The sequence below is a fragment of the Cydia strobilella genome, chromosome Z (genome assembly GCF_947568885.1).
Source record: "Cydia strobilella chromosome Z, ilCydStro3.1, whole genome shotgun sequence".
In the NCBI taxonomy this organism is placed as follows: domain Eukaryota; kingdom Metazoa; phylum Arthropoda; class Insecta; order Lepidoptera; family Tortricidae; genus Cydia; species Cydia strobilella.
In genome coordinates, this window is record NC_086068.1 from 2,644,736 (window position 1) to 2,666,054 (window position 21,319).

Here is a 21,319-nt window from a genome sequence, read left to right on the forward strand (position 1 = left end):
CGACAAATTTTTTTTTATAGACTTTATTTGCTCCCATTCCTCAACCCACCAACGGAGCGGCAGCTGACGTTCACGAGGGTTCATCATACATAGCCGTTAACCACTATACGAGTTTTCGCCCGGGAGGCGATTGGTAGAATTGTCTTTAAAGTGATGATTTTGCATGATAAATATTTGACAACAGTTTTACAGCTAATCTTTTCTTCCCATTGGTGTTGTGAAAAATTTTGTATATTTCACTCGGGAACAAAGTTTATTTAATGTGTCTTGTAAAACAAAAACTTTGCCACCTTCTAAAACATATAACTATAACTTGATTTTAATTTTTACCAAGGCAGTGTATTAATTTATGCATTTTTTAGGGACTGCGAAAGATACTTCGGAGCGCAGAGTTTGGCGCCAATCACGAGAGACGACTCAGTCATTTGCAGCACAGAGTATTCGAAGATCGTACCGCTTTCAGGAGGAGAGGTTAGTATACTTTAATAGCTTTTGCTGAATCTTAGAGATTAATTAGCAGTCTAATTGATGTGGTATTTTCTATAAAAAGGGACCTTATAGTCGATGGCGCTTACGCCATTATTAATGATGCTCCGATATAAATACAATGCCGCGCGACGCTGTGCGGCGTAAGCGCCATCGACAATAAGGTCCCTTTTCATAGAAATGCCCCAGTTTTAAGCTGTAGCCGATAATAGACGATGATATCAACGATCATCGCCAATAGTGTAGAGGAGGCGTAGTTGTGGGAACTAAGCTGGTGGGTGGAACATGCGCCCTCATGTGACTGCAGTAGCCAATCTGCGTCTGTAAGAAGAACTAATGTATTTAGATAAATTAAAAGGCAAAAGTTTACATTAAATTCACATTTTCTCTAACAGATCCCAATTTCCCTGCTGAACTACCGTCCATCGGCGCTGAACTACTTCAACTCTTCCGTACTCCAAGCCTGGACCAGGGCCACCACAGTCCGCCTACGTCTTCTGAGGACCAAGAACTTACTAGGTCATCTCATGTCTGTGGCTCGTCAGGACCCTACTGTCACTAGGAGAGTAAGTACTTTGTGCTCAGGGCCTCCACTGTTTTCCGCTGTCTGTTGAGGGCCAAGAACTTGTTAAGCCACCTCACTGCCGCGGCCCGACAGGATTCTACTGTCACTAGGAGAGTAACTCTGTGCTTTAAGACGGGACCAAAGGTACCACAGTCAGCCTCCGTCTACTCACGGCCAAAAACTTTCTGGGTCATCTCATGTCTGTAGCTCGTCAGGACCCTACTGTCACTAGGAGAGTAAGTACTTTGTGCTCAGGGCCTCCACTGTTTTCCGCTGTCTGTTGAGGGCCGAGAACTTGTTAAGTCACCTCACGGCCGCGGCCTGACAGGATTCTACTGTCACTAGGAGAGTAACTCTGTGCTTCAAGACGGGACCAAAGGTGCCACAGTCAGCCTCCGTCTACTGGGGACCAAAAACATGCTGGGTCATCTCATGTCTGTGGCTCGTCAGGATCCTACCGGATCCTACCGTCACTAGTCAGACTTTCACTAGGAGGTGCTATTAGACTGAATCAGGGCCATGACTGTCCGCCGTTAAAGCTAAAGAGTAAAATATTAATGACATTGAAATCCGATTTGTAAAGTGGATTTTCCTGACCTACTTCCTCTATCTTGTTTACAGTACTTCTACAGTATAAAAGACATCAGTATCGGAGGGCGCTGCATGTGCAACGGCCACGCGGACACCTGCGACCCGAAGCCCGACAGTGAAAACTTGCTGGTGTGCCGATGCCAGCACAACACTTGCGGACCTCAGTGTAACCAGTGCTGCAAGGGCTTCGAGCAGAAGAAGTGGAGAATCTCACAGAATTGGAACCGGTTTGCGTGTGAACGTGAGTGATGATTTCAAACTGTTTCAAACTTTAAATCTTCCGCGGCGCCTTATGGTGAACCTTGTCAGTATGCACGAAGGTGGATATTGGGATTGACATCTTAGCGGTGAAAAGGTTATAAGGGATTTTGTCGAGACAATGATTTTTACTCTGGGAAGGCAGGGAAGACAAGCGTGCAAAAAAAAAACTATTTTGGAAATGATTACTCAGAATGACCCAAAAATGTGTCCCCTTTCCCCCTTCATTTTTGAAACCTGCTTCTTAATATAATAATGGGGAAAAATCACGTTCAACGTCAACAGTCGTGATCAATAGAAACGCTCTTTTTCTTGTTTATTTTTTAATTATTTTTGGTATGAAGAGACGAATCCCCTTTTGATGCCTGATCCGACGCGTACATGCCAAATTTTTTTATACATACAATCATGAAAACACATATGCTACAGCTACACTTTTGCCTATATAAAAAAAAACATTTATTTCGGACTTATCGATAACAGGTCAGTCAAGTATGTACATGCAGGAACTTAAAACTATGTTAGATCCAATTATTTATTACTTAACTTACTAGATATCGACATTATAGGTACATACGAAACACTGATTTAAACTTTCACAATTTTTACTTATTATTATTCACAACGACGGGACTTAATCGCGTAAAATAAGTTTTAAATTTACCTCCGACGTTTCGAGGACGGCGTTGTCCCCGTGGTCTCGGAGTGCGGGTAGTTCGAAAAACTCGCGCGCCTAGAAGATGTTGATGTCAACTTTAGCCGGTCTTCTCCGAGACCACGGGGACAACGCCGTCCTCGAAACGTCGGAGGTAAATTTAAAACTTATTGAACGATACAGATTCGACCAGTGCTGCATATAGCGACTATCGAGCCTACCCGCTATCACACGTTATAATTCTATAAATTTCTTCAACAGCTTGCAACTGCCACAACCACAGCACGGAGTGCGTATTCGATCCTCTCATCGACGAGCAGCGTCTGTCGCTAGACATCCACGGACGACACGAGGGCGGTGGTGTCTGTCAGAACTGCCAACACAATACTGATGGCATCAACTGTAATAAATGTAAACCGACCTTCTACAGGCCTGTGGGGAAGAGATGGGATGAATATGACGTGTGTCAACGTAAGTTAAATATTGAAAATGAAAAATGAAAAATGAAAAATATATTTATTTTGCACACAAAGATGGGAATTTGCAGATGGAGTATACATGAGGTCCAGGTTGCGCGCATACAGCGGCATATTGTTAACTAGCTTTGCCCGTGACTTCGTCTGCGTGGAGTTAGTAATTTGAGTAGCTTATTTTTTATCCAATCTCCTTTTTAGTTCTCCATACAAACTTCCACCCCCCTTTTCACCCCCATAGAGGATGATTTCCGGAATAAAACTACACTGTCCTTCCCCGGACTCAAACTATCTCTGTACCAAATTTCAAATAGTTCGGTACAGCGGTTTAAGCGTGAAGTGGTAACAGACAAACGGACAGAGACACACTTTCGCATTTATAATATTAGTATGGGTTAGTATATATAGGAACCGTGCGCGTTGGAGGGTCTGCCATCTTGTGGCCTGAATCGGAACCATAAACATGTACATCACATGTATGCCATCTTGTGGGCTGCTTTGAAAGCATAAACTACACATTTACGCCTCGCGCCAAAAATCTGACGTCTCCTGTGCTGCCCCCTACAGTTTATGCACGCTCCCTATTAGTATAAATTAGTATGGATTTGCCCCATCAGCTTTTAGTTGGTATAAAAGTTTAGTAATTAGTCAATAATTTCACGTTCATTTCACTATTCTACGAGTATTAGTGTGCACACCTAACCTAAAGTAGCCAAAGGGTAAAAACGGGACCCTATTACTAAGACTCCGCTGTCTGTCTGTCCGCCTGTCACCAGGCTGTATCTCATCAACCGTGATAGCTAGACAGTTTAAATTTTCACAGATGATGTATTTCTGTTGCCGCTGTAACAATAAATACTAAAAAGTACGGAACCCTCGGCGGGCGAGTGCGACTCGCACTTGTTCGGTTTTTTTTCTAAGGATGTTTTGACATGCCTATTGGACATACCAGCAGAAATTAAAAAAAATGACAATTTGTAGTCGATACTATATTATAAAGGGCGCAATTTTCAGCTTGCAACTGTGATCTCCACTACTCAACGGGTAACTGCGAGGAGGGTTCAGGGCGCTGCGAGTGCCGTAAGGAATACAACCCGCCCAACTGTGACTCCTGTGCATATGGGTAAGATTGCGATTTTGTGATACAATTATGTTGTTTTACTACCTATTCTGTTCCTTAAGAACATCTTAGAAGGAAAAGTAGAGGGAAAGAGAGAAAGAAGATCGGGACAAAATTATTTCAACCAGATAAAAGAAAGGGTTCAGGTCGTGTCAAACCAGAAGCTTAAGGAGTTGGCAGAAGACCGGACGAGTTGGAGATTGCTCCACAAGAGCCTCTTAAATAGGAATAAGAAGAAGAGACTACCTATACAAGGTGTAACAAAAATTGTGGGGATCCGTTTAAGGGCATATTCGGTATCGTGTTCTGATTGGGAAAAAGTTGAAGAAAAAATTTCTTGACGCGAAAAATGTTGTTCTTGTATGGAGAGTTGGCCGACCAGAGAACTTAGACGACCAGCCCAAATTTTTCTTCTGCTTTTTCCTAATATTTTAGTACACGATACCAAATTACCAAATTACCTTAAACGGATCCTCACTATTTTTGTTATACCTTGTATTTAGAACAGTAAGAACATTAAGAGCCAACAGGAGTGGTCATTTCTCCATACAAACGTACTCGACTGTTTCCTCCCTGGTTTTTGAAGCTAGAGGAATGATTTTTTCAACACAGATTAATATTGTCAATATCTGTGTCGGTGTGTTTTGCTTTTTTTGATATTTTTGTTTTTTAAGGCGCTAGAGCCCTTCAAACATGGCCAAAAATGGCCTCACTGACTATGCCGCAATGAGAGGCGTGGTATTCAAAACTGGTATCAATTAGCCAAAAAATCAAAACAGTCCGACACAGACAATTTCATAATCATTTAGATTTCCAAATTTGGTTACGATTGCTTAAGTTTTGGAGGAGGAAACAGTCGAGTACGAAACCTCGATTTTTGAGATTTTTACGCAGGATTTTTCGCCTAAGCTGCAGTTGTCCTTATCGCACTAATTTTAGGGGCGGGGTCAAGTTTCTAAATACGTACACGGACAGAAAAGTGATGGGCAATAGTCGACATTGAAAGTCGATAATCTAGTGATGTGATAAGTTATCGATAAACCATAACAAAGTCGCGATTTGCCTCTTAGTAGGCGAAGTAAGTAAAGTGAGTATGCACTTTGGCCTCAGGGGATATCGTTTAACACTATTTATTATTCCTTGGTTCATACAAAGCTGAGCTGACGCACTAGCTACGAGATTAAGTCCTGGCTACCCCCCAAAAAGGGAGGGGAAAAGTCGGCTTCTGCGGTCCAGTTTGCCTCTATTTCTACCTATCTCTTGATATGAGATCAAATTTGGTATAAATTTTGTGTAAATTAAGGACGAATAATTTATTTTAGAAATAATAGTTTCACATTTTCATACACAAATCTGAATATACGAACGAAAAATTAAAACTAGGTATATATAATTTTTGGTCACAGATTTGCTCTTTAGAAGCAAATTGTGGTGATTTGCACTAAAAATTAATTACACAATTTAGTTTATTCATTCTTTATTTAGAAAAGTATCAGTTCTAAGTACGTATTATTATATTGCTTTATATTTTACAATTTTCACTATTATTCAAAAATTTATTTTAAACAAAGTATTAATTTTATTAAAACTTTTGTGACGTGATCTCATGAAAGGGGCTCCACGAGGCGAAATACTTTTTACGCCAATTATTTTCTTTTTTTTTTAATTTACAACAAAGACGAAAGTTCGAGAAAAATGTGGTTACTTAATAATTGCCTAACTTGTTGAAAAAATTACTTTACATAATATCAATTTATAACCGTAGTATATTCCATGATATGTTTTAAATACACCATATTATTTCCTAATTTTTAAAAGAATATTTAATACCTTTAAAATAATATCTGTCTGTCTGTCTGTCAATCTGCCTGTCCGTCTGTCACCAGGCTGTATCTCGTGAACCGTGATAGCTAAAAAGTTGCAATATTTACGGATGATGTATTTCTGTTGCCGCTATAACAACAAATACTAAAAACAGAATAAAATATTTTTTTAAGTGGGGCTCCCAAACAACAAACGGGATTTTTTGCCGTTTTTTGCGTAATGGTACGGAACCGACTCGCACTTGGCCGTTTTTTGTTAATAGCTTTGAACTTTTTTTATGTGGGAATAAACGCTTCGAATACATTTTTCTAGACATCATTCTGAATCCAATGCGTATTTTTAGGAGTTAGTATCTCTATTAGTGGCAGCCGTACAAGCCAAATTTCAAAGAAAAACCGCAAATCGATGTACAGGTTAGCCGTTTGGCACACGCATACTAAGAGGTCAAAACAAAATTTTTGACCCGCAGTTTCTAAAAAAAATCCCTTAGGAGGGGTATGCTGAAACATTTTTTTTGTATGAGAAAAAAAAACATTTTTTTTTCAAAAACCTATCGTGTGTGGTATCACACGAAAGGGCTTTTTGAGGCGATTCTAAAATTATACCACATCATTACATTTTAGCCATTTTTTTGTAAATTAAAACAAATAGAATTTTCAAAACACACCAAGTTTGGGGTCAAGTTAAAGGGTTAAGTAGAACTGTGTCACTTTGTATTGAAAAAAAAAACTAAATAAATTTTTTATTGCTTTTTTGGGGTTACATATGAGGATATCACGTATCATTTGTACAAAAAAAATCAGCCATATCGTATCTGGAGGAGCCCAAACTTGGTATGTTTTGAAAATTCTTTTTCTTTCAATTTAAGAAAAAACCGGCCAAGTGCGAATCGGAATCGGGCGCCGAGGGTTCCGTACATTACACAATTTAAACAATGTATTTTTATGTGAAACGTGAGTGAAAGGTAAATTGCGGTTTACGATTTATAACGTATTAAAAAAAAACTACTAACTAGATCTCGTTCAAACCAGTTCTCGGTAAAAGTTGGCAAGGTAATGTACATCATATATTTTTTCAGTTTTATCATTCTCTTATTTTAGAAGTTAGAGGGGGGGTTACACATTTTACCACTTTGGAAGTGTCTCTCGGTCTCGCGCAAACTATTCAGTTTAGAAAAAAAATATATGAGAAACCTCAATATCATTTTTGAAGACCTATCCATAGATACCACACACGTATGGGTTTGATGAAAAAAAAATTTTTGGGTTTCAGTTCTAAGTATGGGGAACCCCTAAAATTTTTTTTTTCCTATTTTTGAGTGAAAATCTTAATGCGGTTCACAGAATACATCTACTTACCAAGTTTCAACAGTTCTTATAGTTTCGGAAAGAAGTGGCTGTGACATACGGACGGACGACAGACAGACAGACATGACGAATCCATAACGGTTCCGTTTTTTGCCATTTGGCTACGGAACCCTAAAAATGGCTAAAATGCAATGATGTGGTATATTTTCAGAATCGCTTCAAAAAGCCCTTTCGTATGATAGATGAGAAGTATACGATAGGTTTAAAAAAAAAGTTTTTTTTTATACAAAAAAAGGTTTCAGCACTCCCCTCCTAAGGGAATTTTTTTTAGGAACTGCGGGTCAAAATTTTTGTTTTGACTAGTATATACGTGTACCAAACGGCTAACCTGTACATCGATTTGCGGTTTTTTTTATGCGAACAGCTTACACTATTTTTTTCACCACCTTGAACCTTTTGTAGACTAGACTATTGTCCCAAAATATTGGGCGACGACCAGTCGTCTGGCCTAGGAGGTAGTGACCCTGCCTGTGAAGCCGATGGTCCTGGGTTCGATGATATGATATGATGAGCACAGATATTTGTTCCTGAGTCATGGGTGTTTTCTATTTGTATTTAAGTATTTATATATTATGTATATCGTTGTCTGAGTACCCATAACACAAGCCTCCTTGGGCTTACCGTGGGACTTAGTCAATCTGTGTAAGAATGTCCTATAATATTGATTTAATATTTATTATTATTTATTTATTTATTGGGTTTCATATTTATTCCGATCAGAATTAGGAGCTCTTCAATTTATACCTATTTTTATCAAAATCTGACATTGTCTTCGGTTACCGCGATAGTTACTCATGAAATAAAACTATGAAAACGGATTATATCGCGTATATAATCCGTTTTCATAGTTTTATTTCAAAATCTGACACATAAATAAAAAAACGGACCATCAATAAAACTGTATAATTACATCAAAGTAAGAAATATCACATGTCACATGTTTCTTTATTATGATAATTTTATCTAACCTGAGGCTTTCTTTTTTTCTATTCAACGGAGCCGGAGAGCGGCAAATTTGTTTTTCAAGACGCTTGCTCGAAAAGATCTTATTTCATGCAGGTGTACTGAAGGGAAAAGGCCTATATTGTTCCCGCGGGAGTTATAGCTTTCTTTTTTAATTAGGTATGTCACTAATTCATACGAACCAAGTAAGTTATAAGTAAAATACTTTGTTTAAAATCAAGGTATAAGGGAGTTTTACTTTTAAAATACTCACGACTATAATTTAATATTTTTGTTTATCATATTTAAAAATATTTAATTGGATTAATTTAACAGCCGTTATCTTGTATGTTTTTAACAATGTTTTCTTGTATGTCCATGTTATGTTATGTTTTTTTACTATTCTGTAACTCGAAATGTTAATTAGATTGCTGGTTGTAGAAGGATATTGAATTTAGTTACTAAAAACGCGAGCGGCGTGAGGCCGGCGAGGAGCGCAAATAACGTGCGCGTCGGTGTGTGTGCACCACACACACTGGGATAGTCCCTCGGTTCGCGGTACCGCCCCCGTCAGCGCGACGACGATACTCTCTTTCAAATCTCAAAATTGAGTTTGGTCTCGGCTCCTGTTGGCTCTTAAACAATAATCTAGGTGTGATTATAAAGATGATTTAAAATAGAGAACAAAAATCAGTCAAGCCTCAGTGTGTCTCTAAAATAATTATAAACGCTTCAAAAATGGTTGATGGTATTAAACCTTCGCTGCGCTGCAAGTCCTGCTTACACTTGGCCTTTTTAATTTCATACGTGCCGCGAACATGATTTTTTGCGAAAGTTTTTCGTGCATTATAGAGGGTCAAACTTTAACCACCAGCCATACTGCGTAGTGACTAGGTCATACTGAACAGCTTTTAGGGACCAATGCCGAAATCGCGAAAAAAATTTGGCTGTTTGATTATGACGTAATGCCGCTGATTTCTATGGGACAACTAAATATTTTTTGCGATTTCGGCATTGGTCCCATAATAAAAGTTGATTAGTATGACATAGTTATAAAGTCATTACGCAGAGTATGGCCGGTGGTTAAAATTTCACCCTGTTTGAGCTGTTTCCCACTGACGTCCAGTTTGCGGGTACGGTTTTCTGCAGGATCCAGTTTTCTGTAGTATGAGTGCAGTATCCCGCAAACAGAATGCTCGTGTGTTTACTATATTAGCACGTACACTAATAAAACGGGATCCTGCAGAAAACCGTATCCCGCAAAAAACTGGACGTCAGTGAGAAAGAGCTCTAAGATGTGCACATCATTCTTCGGGGTGCACCCCGTGTTGAAGTGTTAAGATTAATGTTTGTTTATGTTGTAAGTCACCACCAGATAATCAATAAAACACTCAATTACTTGAACTACACTTTATTCAACTGCCTTACACTTAGGTATACACTTTTAGATATAATTAGACAAATCGTTGTTCACACTCGAAGTCAAGACAAGAATGCCCCGCCACCCGCCAGCCAATCGTTCGTCACTTTTTTTTAAAAACCCGTTCGATCACGCCACCTCTCGGCATGTCCAATGTTGCCAGTAATCATGTCAAATTGGCGCGTTTTATTAATGTTACCACAAAATACTTTAAAATAATCACGAAACCCAACAATTAGTAAATAATAAGATTATGTGCTAGTTGTCACTGTACTGGCCACAAACTGGTGCGTACAACCAATGAGGATATAATAAGATGATGCTCCCCTGACCGATTTCGGCCACAGCGACGGTGTGCTCTGGAGTAGGCAATTTTTAATTCGCGTTATTAGTGTGTAGCTGATCCGCTCTCTGGTGCGCCCTGATAGAGCGGTACTGTCACAGTAAATTTTGTAACCACTGTAAATTCACTGCCATCTATCGACATACTTTAAAACTAAAAATGAAAATTTATAAAAATACGTTAAAATGTATTTAAATATAGAAAAATGATTTTTTTATTTGCATTAATTATTTTTATATGATTTTGCCCCATGTTCTTTCACTGGTATGCGTTAAAATTATAAATAACAAACGAAACCGTCAACGCCCTCTATACGAGAGTAGACCAAAGCTAGTGGCGCCATCTGATCGAGAATCAAATTTTCGTGATTTTCAAGACACGTTTTTCCTTAGACTGTATCCATCTATTACGGAGTTATATCTATCTTTGCACGGAAGTGGGAAAACACCCCGAATGCAGGGGCCCACTGATCTGATCAGATAGAACATAAGTTAGAACAAAAATTTGACAGTTCCGAACAACTGACAGGCCGAAATCGTCCGGCGGAGTGGTAATCAGTGGGCCCATTTACGGATGGCCTGATATTGATGGTATAAACTTTATACATATTTTGTGTGCAGGTATTTCAACTATCCGAACTGCGAGCCTTGCACATGTAACCTTAATGGTACAGAAGGACAACACTGCACTCCAGTAGAAGGAATTGTAAGTAATCAGTAATTATTGGTAATTAAAAAAAATACGTTCATCTTAACCCAAGGGCCTGACACTCTTTGATAGAGAAAGATAGACTTATTGCGATTCCTGTAAGAGGAAAGAGAAAATAGTGCCATGCTTTGTCCTTATCACCGACCGGGTGGCATCATTAGCGAAATACCGAAATTTATAAGACAGTAAGCGAAGTAAAAAAATAAATTCGCGATAGGCCCGATTATAAATGTGATTTAATAAGTGTCAAATTTTATTCTACAGGGGCCCACTGACTATCAGTCCGCCGGACGATATCGGCCTGGCAGTTGTTCGGAACTGTCAAATTTTTGTTCTAACTGACAGGCGGTTATCGTCCGGCGGACTGATAGTCAATGGGCCCCTTTACTGACAGGCTGATATCGTCCAGCGGACTGATAATCAGTGGGTATATTTACTATGAGTTCGTTGTAAATTAATCAGACATATTTAAAACTAAAATGTTTTTGTCTTTAAACAGTGTCCTTGCAAGTCTAACTATGCGGGTAAATCGTGTGAATATTGCGCAGATGGCTTCTACTCACCGGAGTGCAAAGGTATGTTAGTAAATATGTAGTACGTAGAATAGAGGATATTATTGCAATGTTCTGCCACTAGAGTGCAGTACTAGCCCCTTTAGTATACCATAGAGCATAGAGTAACTTATACTAGAGCGGTACTGTCATAGTAAATTTTGTAACCACAGTAAATTCACTGCCATCTGTCGACACACTTTAAAACTAAAAATGAAGATTTATAAAAATACGATAGAATGTATTTAAATATAGATAAATGATTTTTTTTATTTGCATTAATTATTTTTATGATTTTGACCCATTTTCTTTCACTGATATGCGTTAAAATTGTTAAATAACAAACGAAACCGTCAACGCCATCTATACGACTGTAGGCCAAAACTAGTAGCGCCCTCTGAACGAGAATCAAATTTTCTTGATTTTCGAGGCACGTTTTTTCCTTAGACTGTATCCATCTATTACGGAGTTATATCTATCTTTGCCATAGAGTAACTTATACATGCTGTACCTTTAACAGGTTTTTGACAAGTTTTCAGAGATAATAAAGTATGACATTGATGCATCAAGGCGGTTTGTTTACAGAGGAGCTACCGGGAAACGCGAATCCGAAATTTCGCTATCTGCCTCTTTATCGCTCGAATATGCAAAAGTGACAGAGATAAGGAAATTTCGATTTTCTTGTTTCGCGATAGACCCTCAGATTGTGGTAGTGGGTAGTGGCGCCCCTACGCAGAGTTTTGCGTAATATTCCCTATTGAAATGGATACATGAAAGGGATACTAAGACTGAATCTAGATATATCTAGATAAGAGTATTCAGTATTGATTGCTTATAAACGCTTCTCACTACACCCACCTTGACATTTTTCTGTTTGGCCCTATGGTTGACTGGTAGAGAATACCATGAGGCATTAAGTCCGCCTTTTATACTGTTTTTTTATGTATAAATAATCATAAATTCAGTAATATCAAATGCAATCAATAACTAAAATTATAATATATTGCAACATTGTGACAATGATGTTGTCTCTTACACGCAGACTGCGAGTGTAACACCATCGGTTCGGTGTCTCAAGTGTGCGACAAGGACAGCGGCAACTGCACATGCAAGAGCAAGTTTAGCGGACGAACCTGCGATCGGTGCGAGGCCGGTTATTTTAGCTATCCTACATGCAGCCGTGAGTATTATTTATGATGATATTGTTAATATCGCAACTTGGTTGTTTTTTTAAGATACTATCTGGTTTGATTCTCCTCATCATTTGAACAAAATCATTGAGTTTTTGTATGTTGTTATTTATGACTACTCGTAATTAAGCCAATATCTAATAAGTCCGGTTCTTTTTTGTTCCTCTCATCCAGTTTTAAACTACTGTAAAATGGATCCCTTACCTATGATCCTTTCACTTTCACCAAAGAGGATATAATAAGATAGAGCGGTACTGTCACAGTAAATTTTGTAACCACTGTAAATTCACTGCTATCTATCGACATACTTTAAAACTAAAAATGAAGATTTATAAAAATACGTTAAAATGTATTTAAATATGGATAAATGATTTTTTTATTTGCATTAATTATTTTTATACGATTTTGACCCATGTTCTTTAACAGATATGCGTTAAAATTATAAATAACAAACGAAACCGTCAACGCCCTCTATACGAGAGTAGGCCAAAGTTAGTGGCGCCATCTGATCGAGAATCAAATTTTCGTGATTTTCGAGGCACGTTTTTTCCTTAGACTGTATCCATCTATTACGGAGTTATATCTATCTTTGCTTTCACTAATTATTTATTGTAAAGTATGAACTAAATTACTTTGAGTCAATAAATTAATAAAGTTTAAATTAACTGTTTTTCGAATTGCTGTTTTTATCACTTTTTTACTCTTAAGGCCTGAAGTGTAAGGCCTGAGTGGACGCTCGAAGCGGAGCGTTCGGCGGGGCGTGCAGCGTGGCGTCGGGCTCACAAGTGATGTGAGCAGCGTGCACTAACGGCCGCTCCTGTACGTTTGCATTTGTTTAAAATGCACGCCGCACGCCCCGCCCCGCTGCACGCCCAACTCGAGCGTCCACTCAGGCCTTACACTTACCTCTATAAGAGCACTTTTACATTCCCAAAGAGTTCGACGAATGTTAAGTTAACTATATTTTTGATATAGACAAACAGTCTTTTATAGGGTTCCATACCCAAAGGGTAAAAACGGGACCCTATTACTAAGACTCCGCTGTCCGTCCGTCTGTCTGTCACCAGACTGTATCTCATGAACCGTGATAGCTAGACAGTTGAAATTTTCACAGATGATGTATTTCTGTTGCCGCTATAACAACAAATACTAAAAAGTACGGAACCCTCGGTGCGCGAGTCCGACTCGCGCTTGGCCGGTTTTTTAAAGAACAAACAGATTAATATTATTAACAAACGAATTGAATTGAATTGTGTTTTGAAACAGAATGTAACTGCGACACGACTGGTACGCAGTCGAGGATTTGCGACGATGTCTCTGGCGCGTGTATATGCAAGGAAGGATTCGGAGGTGCGCGCTGCGACCAGTGTCTCGCTGGGTAAGACCTAAGACATAAAACTTTTGGAACACTGTCGAACCGGACTGTCGATATCGGATCGGACAATGTAAAAACGCTCTTAGGGCGTCCGCTATCTGGGGCGGTTGCACGGAGCGGGTGAGCAAGGTGAACAAAAAATTGTATGAGCAACGCTGACTGGCGCCTACCCGCACTTACGTGCGTGCGCCCGCTCCATGCGCCCGCGCCAGTTAGTGAATGCCCTTGTATTGTATTGTATTGTAGTTCGGGCGATTTTCCGCAACTCAACGACTGGCGCCTATTTTGCGTGACATGGGGGGGTGGGCTAGTTCTGTCAGCCCAGCTCCTCGAGGAATCCTATCAAACCTTTGATGTTGAGCATGACCTCGGGGAGGTCTCTCGGGGATCCGAGATGTTTTGCCCTGTATAGGGCCACTCGGCTGCATTCCAGCACCACGTGAGAGGCTGTTTCTTCTGTCTCCATACATCCTCTGCATAGGGGACTGTCTGTGACACCTGTTATAAAAAGATGTTTGTTAAATAGTCCATGACCTGTTATGTGAACTGAACGTTTTTCAAATTGATTCTATCATTAGTCTTGACATTACTGTTAACTGACAAAAGCGTATTTCACTCAATTACTATATATCCTACCCATATAAGAAAACTTGCGGTGTCCTGTTTACATATTTTTGACGCTTCATTGCTATTTTAGTAACCCTACTCATAAACATAGTTACCACTTGTTTCAGTTTAACAATCTGAAAAAAAAACACGATATAATTGGCAGGAACACTTTTTTTTTTCTTATGGTACTCAAGATGCTTAAAATCCTTTCGAGCAACCTACAGTAGAAAACTATATGTTTCGTTAATCGTCGTTGCGCTTGTAAATTCCGCTATTTGAGCTGTCAAATTTTCAGAGAAGAAAACCTTAAGGGGCCCACTGACTATCAGTCCGCCGGGCCGGACGATATCGGCCTGTCAGTTAGAACAAAAATTTGACAGGCCGCTATCGTATTATATTATGGATGGTATAGAAAGGATCGCAATCTCTTATGGCAGTATTGTTGCAAAAGTGACCGCCTTCAGCTTTAAATAATAGTTCCTAATCTCTCCGGTGGCGCTAGTTAGGCTCTGGGACATGAGTATGACATGAACCATATAAGGCAACAAATAACCCGACCAAATTACGTAGGTTGTTTTTGATAGTATTTCGGTGCATGGTGGCGCCGCCTAATTACTGTTTTTTGATGGACACTTTTCATACATAGAGATTTGGCTCCTTTATATAGTCTCCATGCCTTAAGGGGTCCGCCGGGCCGGACGATATCGGCCTGTCAGTTAGAACAAAAATTTGACAGGCCGCTATCGTATATATAGGTAATGTTCTCAATCATGGAGACTATATAAAGGAGCCAAATCTGTATGTATGAAAAGTGTCCATCAAAAAACAATAATTAGGCGGCGCCACCATACACCGAAATACTACCAAAAACAACCTACGTAATTTGGTCGGGTTATTTGTTGGTTCATGTTATACTCATGTCCCAGAGCCTAACTAGCGCCACCGGAGAGATTAGGAACTATTATTTAAAGCTGAAGGCGGTCACTTTTGCAACAATTCTGCCATAAGGGATTGGTATCCTTTCTATACCATCCATATTCTCAATGTTTCATTTCGGTTGTCAAAAATCAACTTTAACGAATTTACTATGGATGGTATAGAAAGGATGCCAATCTCTTATGGCAGAATTGTTGCAAAAGTGACCGCTTTCAGCTTTAAATAATAGTTCCTAATCTCTCCGGTGGCGTTAGTTAGGCTCTGGGACATGAGTATAACATGAACCATATAAGGCAACAAATAACCCGACCAAATTACGTAGGTTGTTTTTGGTAGTATTTCGGTGCATGGTGGCGCCGCCTAATTACTGTTTTATGATGGACACTTTTCATACATAGAGATTTGGCTCCTTTATATAGTCTCCATGCCTTAAGGGGTCCGCCGGGCCGGACGATATCGGCCTGTCAGTTAGAACAAAAATTTGACAGGCCGCTATCGTATATATAGGTAATGTTCTCAATCATGGAGACTATATAAAGGAGCCAAATCTGTATGTATGAAAAGTGTCCATCAAAAAACAATAATTAGGCGGCGCCACCATACACCGAAATACTACCAAAAACAACCTACGTAATTTGGTCGGGTTATTTGTTGGTTCATGTTATACTCATGTCCCAGAGCCTAACTAGCGCCACCGGAGAGATTAGGAACTATTATTTAAAGCTGAAGGCGGTCACTTTTGCAACAATTCTGCCATAAGGGATTGGTATCCTTTCTATACCATCCATATTCTCAATGTTTCATTTCGGTTGTCAAAAATCAACTTTAACGAATTTACTATGGATGGTATAGAAAGGATGCCAATCTCTTATGGCAGAATTGTTGCAAAAGTGACCGCTTTCAGCTTTAAATAATAGTTCCTAATCTCTCCGGTGGCGTTAGTTAGGCTCTGGGACATGAGTATAACATGAACCATATAAGGCAACAAATAACCCGACCAAATTACGTAGGTTGTTTTTGGTAGTATTTCGGTGCATGGTGGCGCCGCCTAATTACTGTTTTATGATGGACACTTTTCATACATAGAGATTTGGCTCCTTTATATAGTCTCCATGCCTTAAGGGGTCCGCCGGGCCGGACGATATCGGCCTGTCAGTTAGAACAAAAATTTGACAGGCCGCTATCGTATATATAGGTAATGTTCTCAATCATGGAGACTATATAAAGGAGCCAAATCTGTATGTATGAAAAGTGTCCATCAAAAAACAATAATTAGGCGGCGCCACCATACACCGAAATACTACCAAAAACAACCTACGTAATTTGGTCGGGTTATTTGTTGGTTCATGTTATACTCATGTCCCAGAGCCTAACTAGCGCCACCGGAGAGATTAGGAACTATTATTTAAAGCTGAAGGCGGTCACTTTTGCAACAATTCTGCCATAAGGGATTGGTATCCTTTCTATACCATCCATATTCTCAATGTTTCATTTCGGTTGTCAAAAATCAACTTTAACGAATTTACTATGGATGGTATAGAAAGGATGCCAATCTCTTATGGCAGAATTGTTGCAAAAGTGACCGCTTTCAGCTTTAAATAATAGTTCCTAATCTCTCCGGTGGCGTTAGTTAGGCTCTGGGACATGAGTATAACATGAACCATATAAGGCAACAAATAACCCGACCAAATTACGTAGGTTGTTTTTGGTAGTATTTCGGTGTATGGTGGCGCCGCCTAATTACTGTTTTTTGATGGACACTTTTCATACATAGAGATTTGGCTCCTTTATATAGTCTCCATGCCTTAAGGGGTCCGCCGGGCCGGACGATATCGGCCTGTCAGTTAGAACAAAAATTTGACAGGCCGCTATCGTATATATAGGTAATGTTCTCAATCATGGAGACTATATAAAGGAGCCAAATCTGTATGTATGAAAAGTGTCCATCAAAAAACAATAATTAGGCGGCGCCACCATACACCGAAATACTACCAAAAACAACCTACGTAATTTGGTCGGGTTATTTGTTGGTTCATGTTATACTCATGTCCCAGAGCCTAACTAGCGCCACCGGAGAGATTAGGAACTATTATTTAAAGCTGAAGGCGGTCACTTTTGCAACAATTCTGCCATAAGGGATTGGTATCCTTTCTATACCATCCATATTCTCAATGTTTCATTTCGGTTGTCAAAAATCAACTTTAACGAATTTACTATGGATGGTATAGAAAGGATGCCAATCTCTTATGGCAGAATTGTTGCAAAAGTGACCGCTTTCAGCTTTAAATAATAGTTCCTAATCTCTCCGGTGGCGTTAGTTAGGCTCTGGGACATGAGTATAACATGAACCATATAAGGCAACAAATAACCCGACCAAATTACGTAGGTTGTTTTTGGTAGTATTTCGGTGTATGGTGGCGCCGCCTAATTACTGTTTTTTGATGGACACTTTTCATACATAGAGATTTGGCTCCTTTATATAGTCTCCATGGAATTTACAAGCTCAACGACGTTATGTGTCATAAGTTCCCGCGTCTAGTCTAACATCCCTTTCCAGTTACTACATGCAAGTGCAAGGCCGCGAGCGTACATGCGTCCAGTGCGAGTGTTCAACTACTGGTTCTACTTCGACCAGCTGCGCGGCTGATGGCAAATGCAACTGCCTGACTAACTTCGGTGGCAAACGGTGTGACCAATGCTCGCCGGGGTACTACAAGTACCCCGAATGCTTGTGTGAGTAGTCAAATTTGTCTTTACTTCAAGGACTTGTTGACACTGAAATTTACCATACTCAAAATATTTAGATCACTACGGTTTCTCTCACTATTATTTTTAGTCGCTTTTGGCGACATGTTTCGGACTCTTCGGGAGTTCTTCCTCAGGCACGAGTGTCCGTGGCGGCTCTACTCGCCAAAAGCGCCAAAAAATAATAGTGAGTGAAATTGTAGTGATCTAAATAAGTATTTTGAGATACATATGTCTTACGATACTTTACTTTCGATTTTAACATAGGTATTCCTTTAATTTTAGGCACCCAAGGGTAATAATAATAAAACTACATTAAGTACTTAATAGGGTATTGGACAGTATTTAAAATAAATTATTTTACACCATGCATGAAATAAAGCACCAGAATATTAATAGAGAAACGTAGAGAGCAGTTATTTTTAGACACCATTTCTATTTTAAAACCCGTATAAAACTATAAAGAGTAGGTAATTTGATTGTGACGTCACATGCTAGTTTTTCATATAAATTCCATAGTAGCAAAATCGTTTTGACAATTCGAAAAAGGAAGCTGATTTGACTAGTAGTCAAATACCCTATTGCCAAACTTAAGGATAATTCGTACCTATGAAAAATTGTGTATAATTACAGGGTGATCAATCCAAATGGGTCAGTATAGAGAAGTCAGAAACTATGAGAGATAGCGAAATCTGTTCTTAGGAAACGTGGGGTCGATTTTAGAATTAATAATAATGAATTGATGAATGGGCATCTCGCTCGTTTTTGCCCAGAACGTGCAAGTTGTGGAATGACCTACCTTCTGAGGTGTTTCCCTTGCGCTATGACATGGGGTTCTTCAAGAAGCAGGTATTTAGGGTTCTCAAAGGTGGGCAACGCATAAGTGGCTCCTCTAATGTTGCTTATGTTCATGGGCGGCGATGACTGCTTCCCATCAGGCGGCTCGTCTGCTCGTTTGCTTCCTAAAAAAAAGACATTCAGACTTTTTTTTTAACTCTCATACATAACCGGGAATCGAACCTGGTCAATATTCTTTATGTAATCGCGTGTAATATTTGTTTGTATCCTGAAATTTGAATAAAAAATTAGAAAAAATTGAATACCATCATCATTTTCCTCGCGTTGTCCCGGCATTTTGCCTCGGCTCATGGGAGAGAATTGATGTGGGCACTAGTTTGTACGAAAGCGACTGCCATCTGACATTTGGATTGATAGGTTCCCTGTATAGGTTCAAAATTAACAGCTTTTATTTCAGTGTTCACGCCTTAAGTGCATCCAACTACTCTAATATAATACTTTTTAATACAGTTGCTCAAAAAGTGGTACTTTTTGTGGCTGCGTAGCGTGCGAGAAGCTCAATTTCTCGAACTAGTGCTTTTTACTTTTTAGTTCCAAACTATACTTTCGAAACGCAGTTAAAATGTAATTTAGCTTGAGCAGGTACCAGGGCCTCACTCGTTACTCCTCGGTGTCGTTGACCAACCCGCGCCGGGCCCGCGGCGGCCGCGGCCGGGGCGCGCACGAGTATGAAGGTATCGCGGGCTGCGGCAGCTCAAGTATCAAGGGCTGTATAGCTACTTTTGGTTTTGGTTTGGTTTGGTGGTATGATTCTACTAATGATATATTAATTTATTATTTTTCTCGCAATTGTATTAAAAAACGTCGTTTACAACACGTGTGAAATGTCTTTTTACACTAGTTGTAAAATGTACTATTTTAGCATTGCTGATTGCGCAGTGTGTGATGCGGCAACGAAAAATGACGTTGACGCGGCAATTATTGGATTCTCGTTAGCTCTAATTCTCATCCCTTATAATTGACCAAGGTCGCAATTGCATAAAAATAAGCTTAAAAAGCTTCTTCTAGAGAAAGCATATTACACAATAGACGAATTTCTAAATGACACAACACTGGAATAATGCTATGTACTTACCCAAATTGAATTAATTAAATTTTATTGAAATATTATTGTAAACATTTATCGACATTCATGCATTCTCTTCAATGACATATAGTTATTTAATATTAACCATATTGTTACACATTATTTAAATATATTTATAAATTAACCTGGACATTTAACATTTAATATTCAGCATCATTATTTTATTATTTTAATAATTTTCTAAACGAACTTGACATTTAACGTTGCATAAACGTCGATAATTTTTTTTTTTTACTAGCCCATTATGGTGTCCCACTGCTGGGCAAAGGCCTCTCCCCTTGTCTTCCACGACTCCCGATATAGTGCCTCCTCCGGCCAGTTGTTGAGAAAGGTGTCTAGGTCGTCCCGCCATCTCCGTCTGGGCCTGCCGGGTCCGCGCCCCTCTTCTGGCATCCATTATATAAAATTATAAATATAGATTTTATTGCTATTTGTATGAGATGCATGTAATTACCTAGACTTAAGAAAAATTGAGTGCCCTTACAGGGTGTCATGTAGCTACCATCCTCAAACTGTAACACCTAATGTATTATGAACATGACTGCAATACAATAAAGAATAAATAAATATCCTACTCGATATAATAACTGATATTTATGTCCAGCGTGCAACTGCGACGGATCCGGCTCCATCGGCTCATCCTGCGACGACGCCGGCAATTGCCACTGCAAGCCCAACTTCAACGGCATCAAGTGTGACAGCTGTAAGGAGAGCTTCTACAACTATCCGGCTTGTGAGGAGTGCAACTGCGATCCTAAGGGCGTTATCGCCTCTTTTGCTGGTAAGTTTATCAGAGAAAGATTTTATGAAAAAAAAAAAAGGTTTTCTCTCTCTTAATCCTGTTACTCGGTCACTTGGTCGTTAAACTCTGTTCAATAATGAACAATGTTAATTTTTTTTAAATCCTTTGCTTTCTTGAGATTTACCCAATGATGTTGCCCAGATCTTAAATCAGATCAAGTCGAGTAGTTGCACCAGGATATGCTCCAGTTTATTAAACACAAGAATAATATTGTTTCGGTTACAGCGATAGATACTCATGAAATAAAACTACGTATATACGTCGGGATGTAGAATAAATTCAATATACGCGATATAATCCGATTCCATAGTTTTATTTTACAATCAAGAATGTTAGGTTCTCATCATACAATACAATACAATACAAATACTCTTTATTGCACACTTCATTACAGAAAACAACACAAAGAATACA

General features: G+C 39.2%; 1 protein-coding gene across 1 annotated transcript in view; it reads left to right on the top strand.

The window, feature by feature from the left end:
* Positions 1–21,319, top strand: part of LOC134754575 (laminin subunit alpha) — a 103,692-nt gene that overhangs the window by 12,971 nt on the left and 69,402 nt on the right. The window contains exons 4-14 of the mRNA XM_063690892.1: positions 363–471; positions 882–1,052; positions 1,673–1,883; positions 2,817–3,026; positions 4,043–4,151; positions 10,665–10,749; positions 11,252–11,327; positions 12,346–12,483; positions 13,760–13,871; positions 17,971–18,146; positions 20,708–20,884. Coding sequence (XP_063546962.1) covers positions 363–471; positions 882–1,052; positions 1,673–1,883; positions 2,817–3,026; positions 4,043–4,151; positions 10,665–10,749; positions 11,252–11,327; positions 12,346–12,483; positions 13,760–13,871; positions 17,971–18,146; positions 20,708–20,884 — 1,574 coding nt within the window. The remainder of the gene's footprint in view (positions 1–362; positions 472–881; positions 1,053–1,672; positions 1,884–2,816; positions 3,027–4,042; positions 4,152–10,664; positions 10,750–11,251; positions 11,328–12,345; positions 12,484–13,759; positions 13,872–17,970; positions 18,147–20,707; positions 20,885–21,319) is intronic.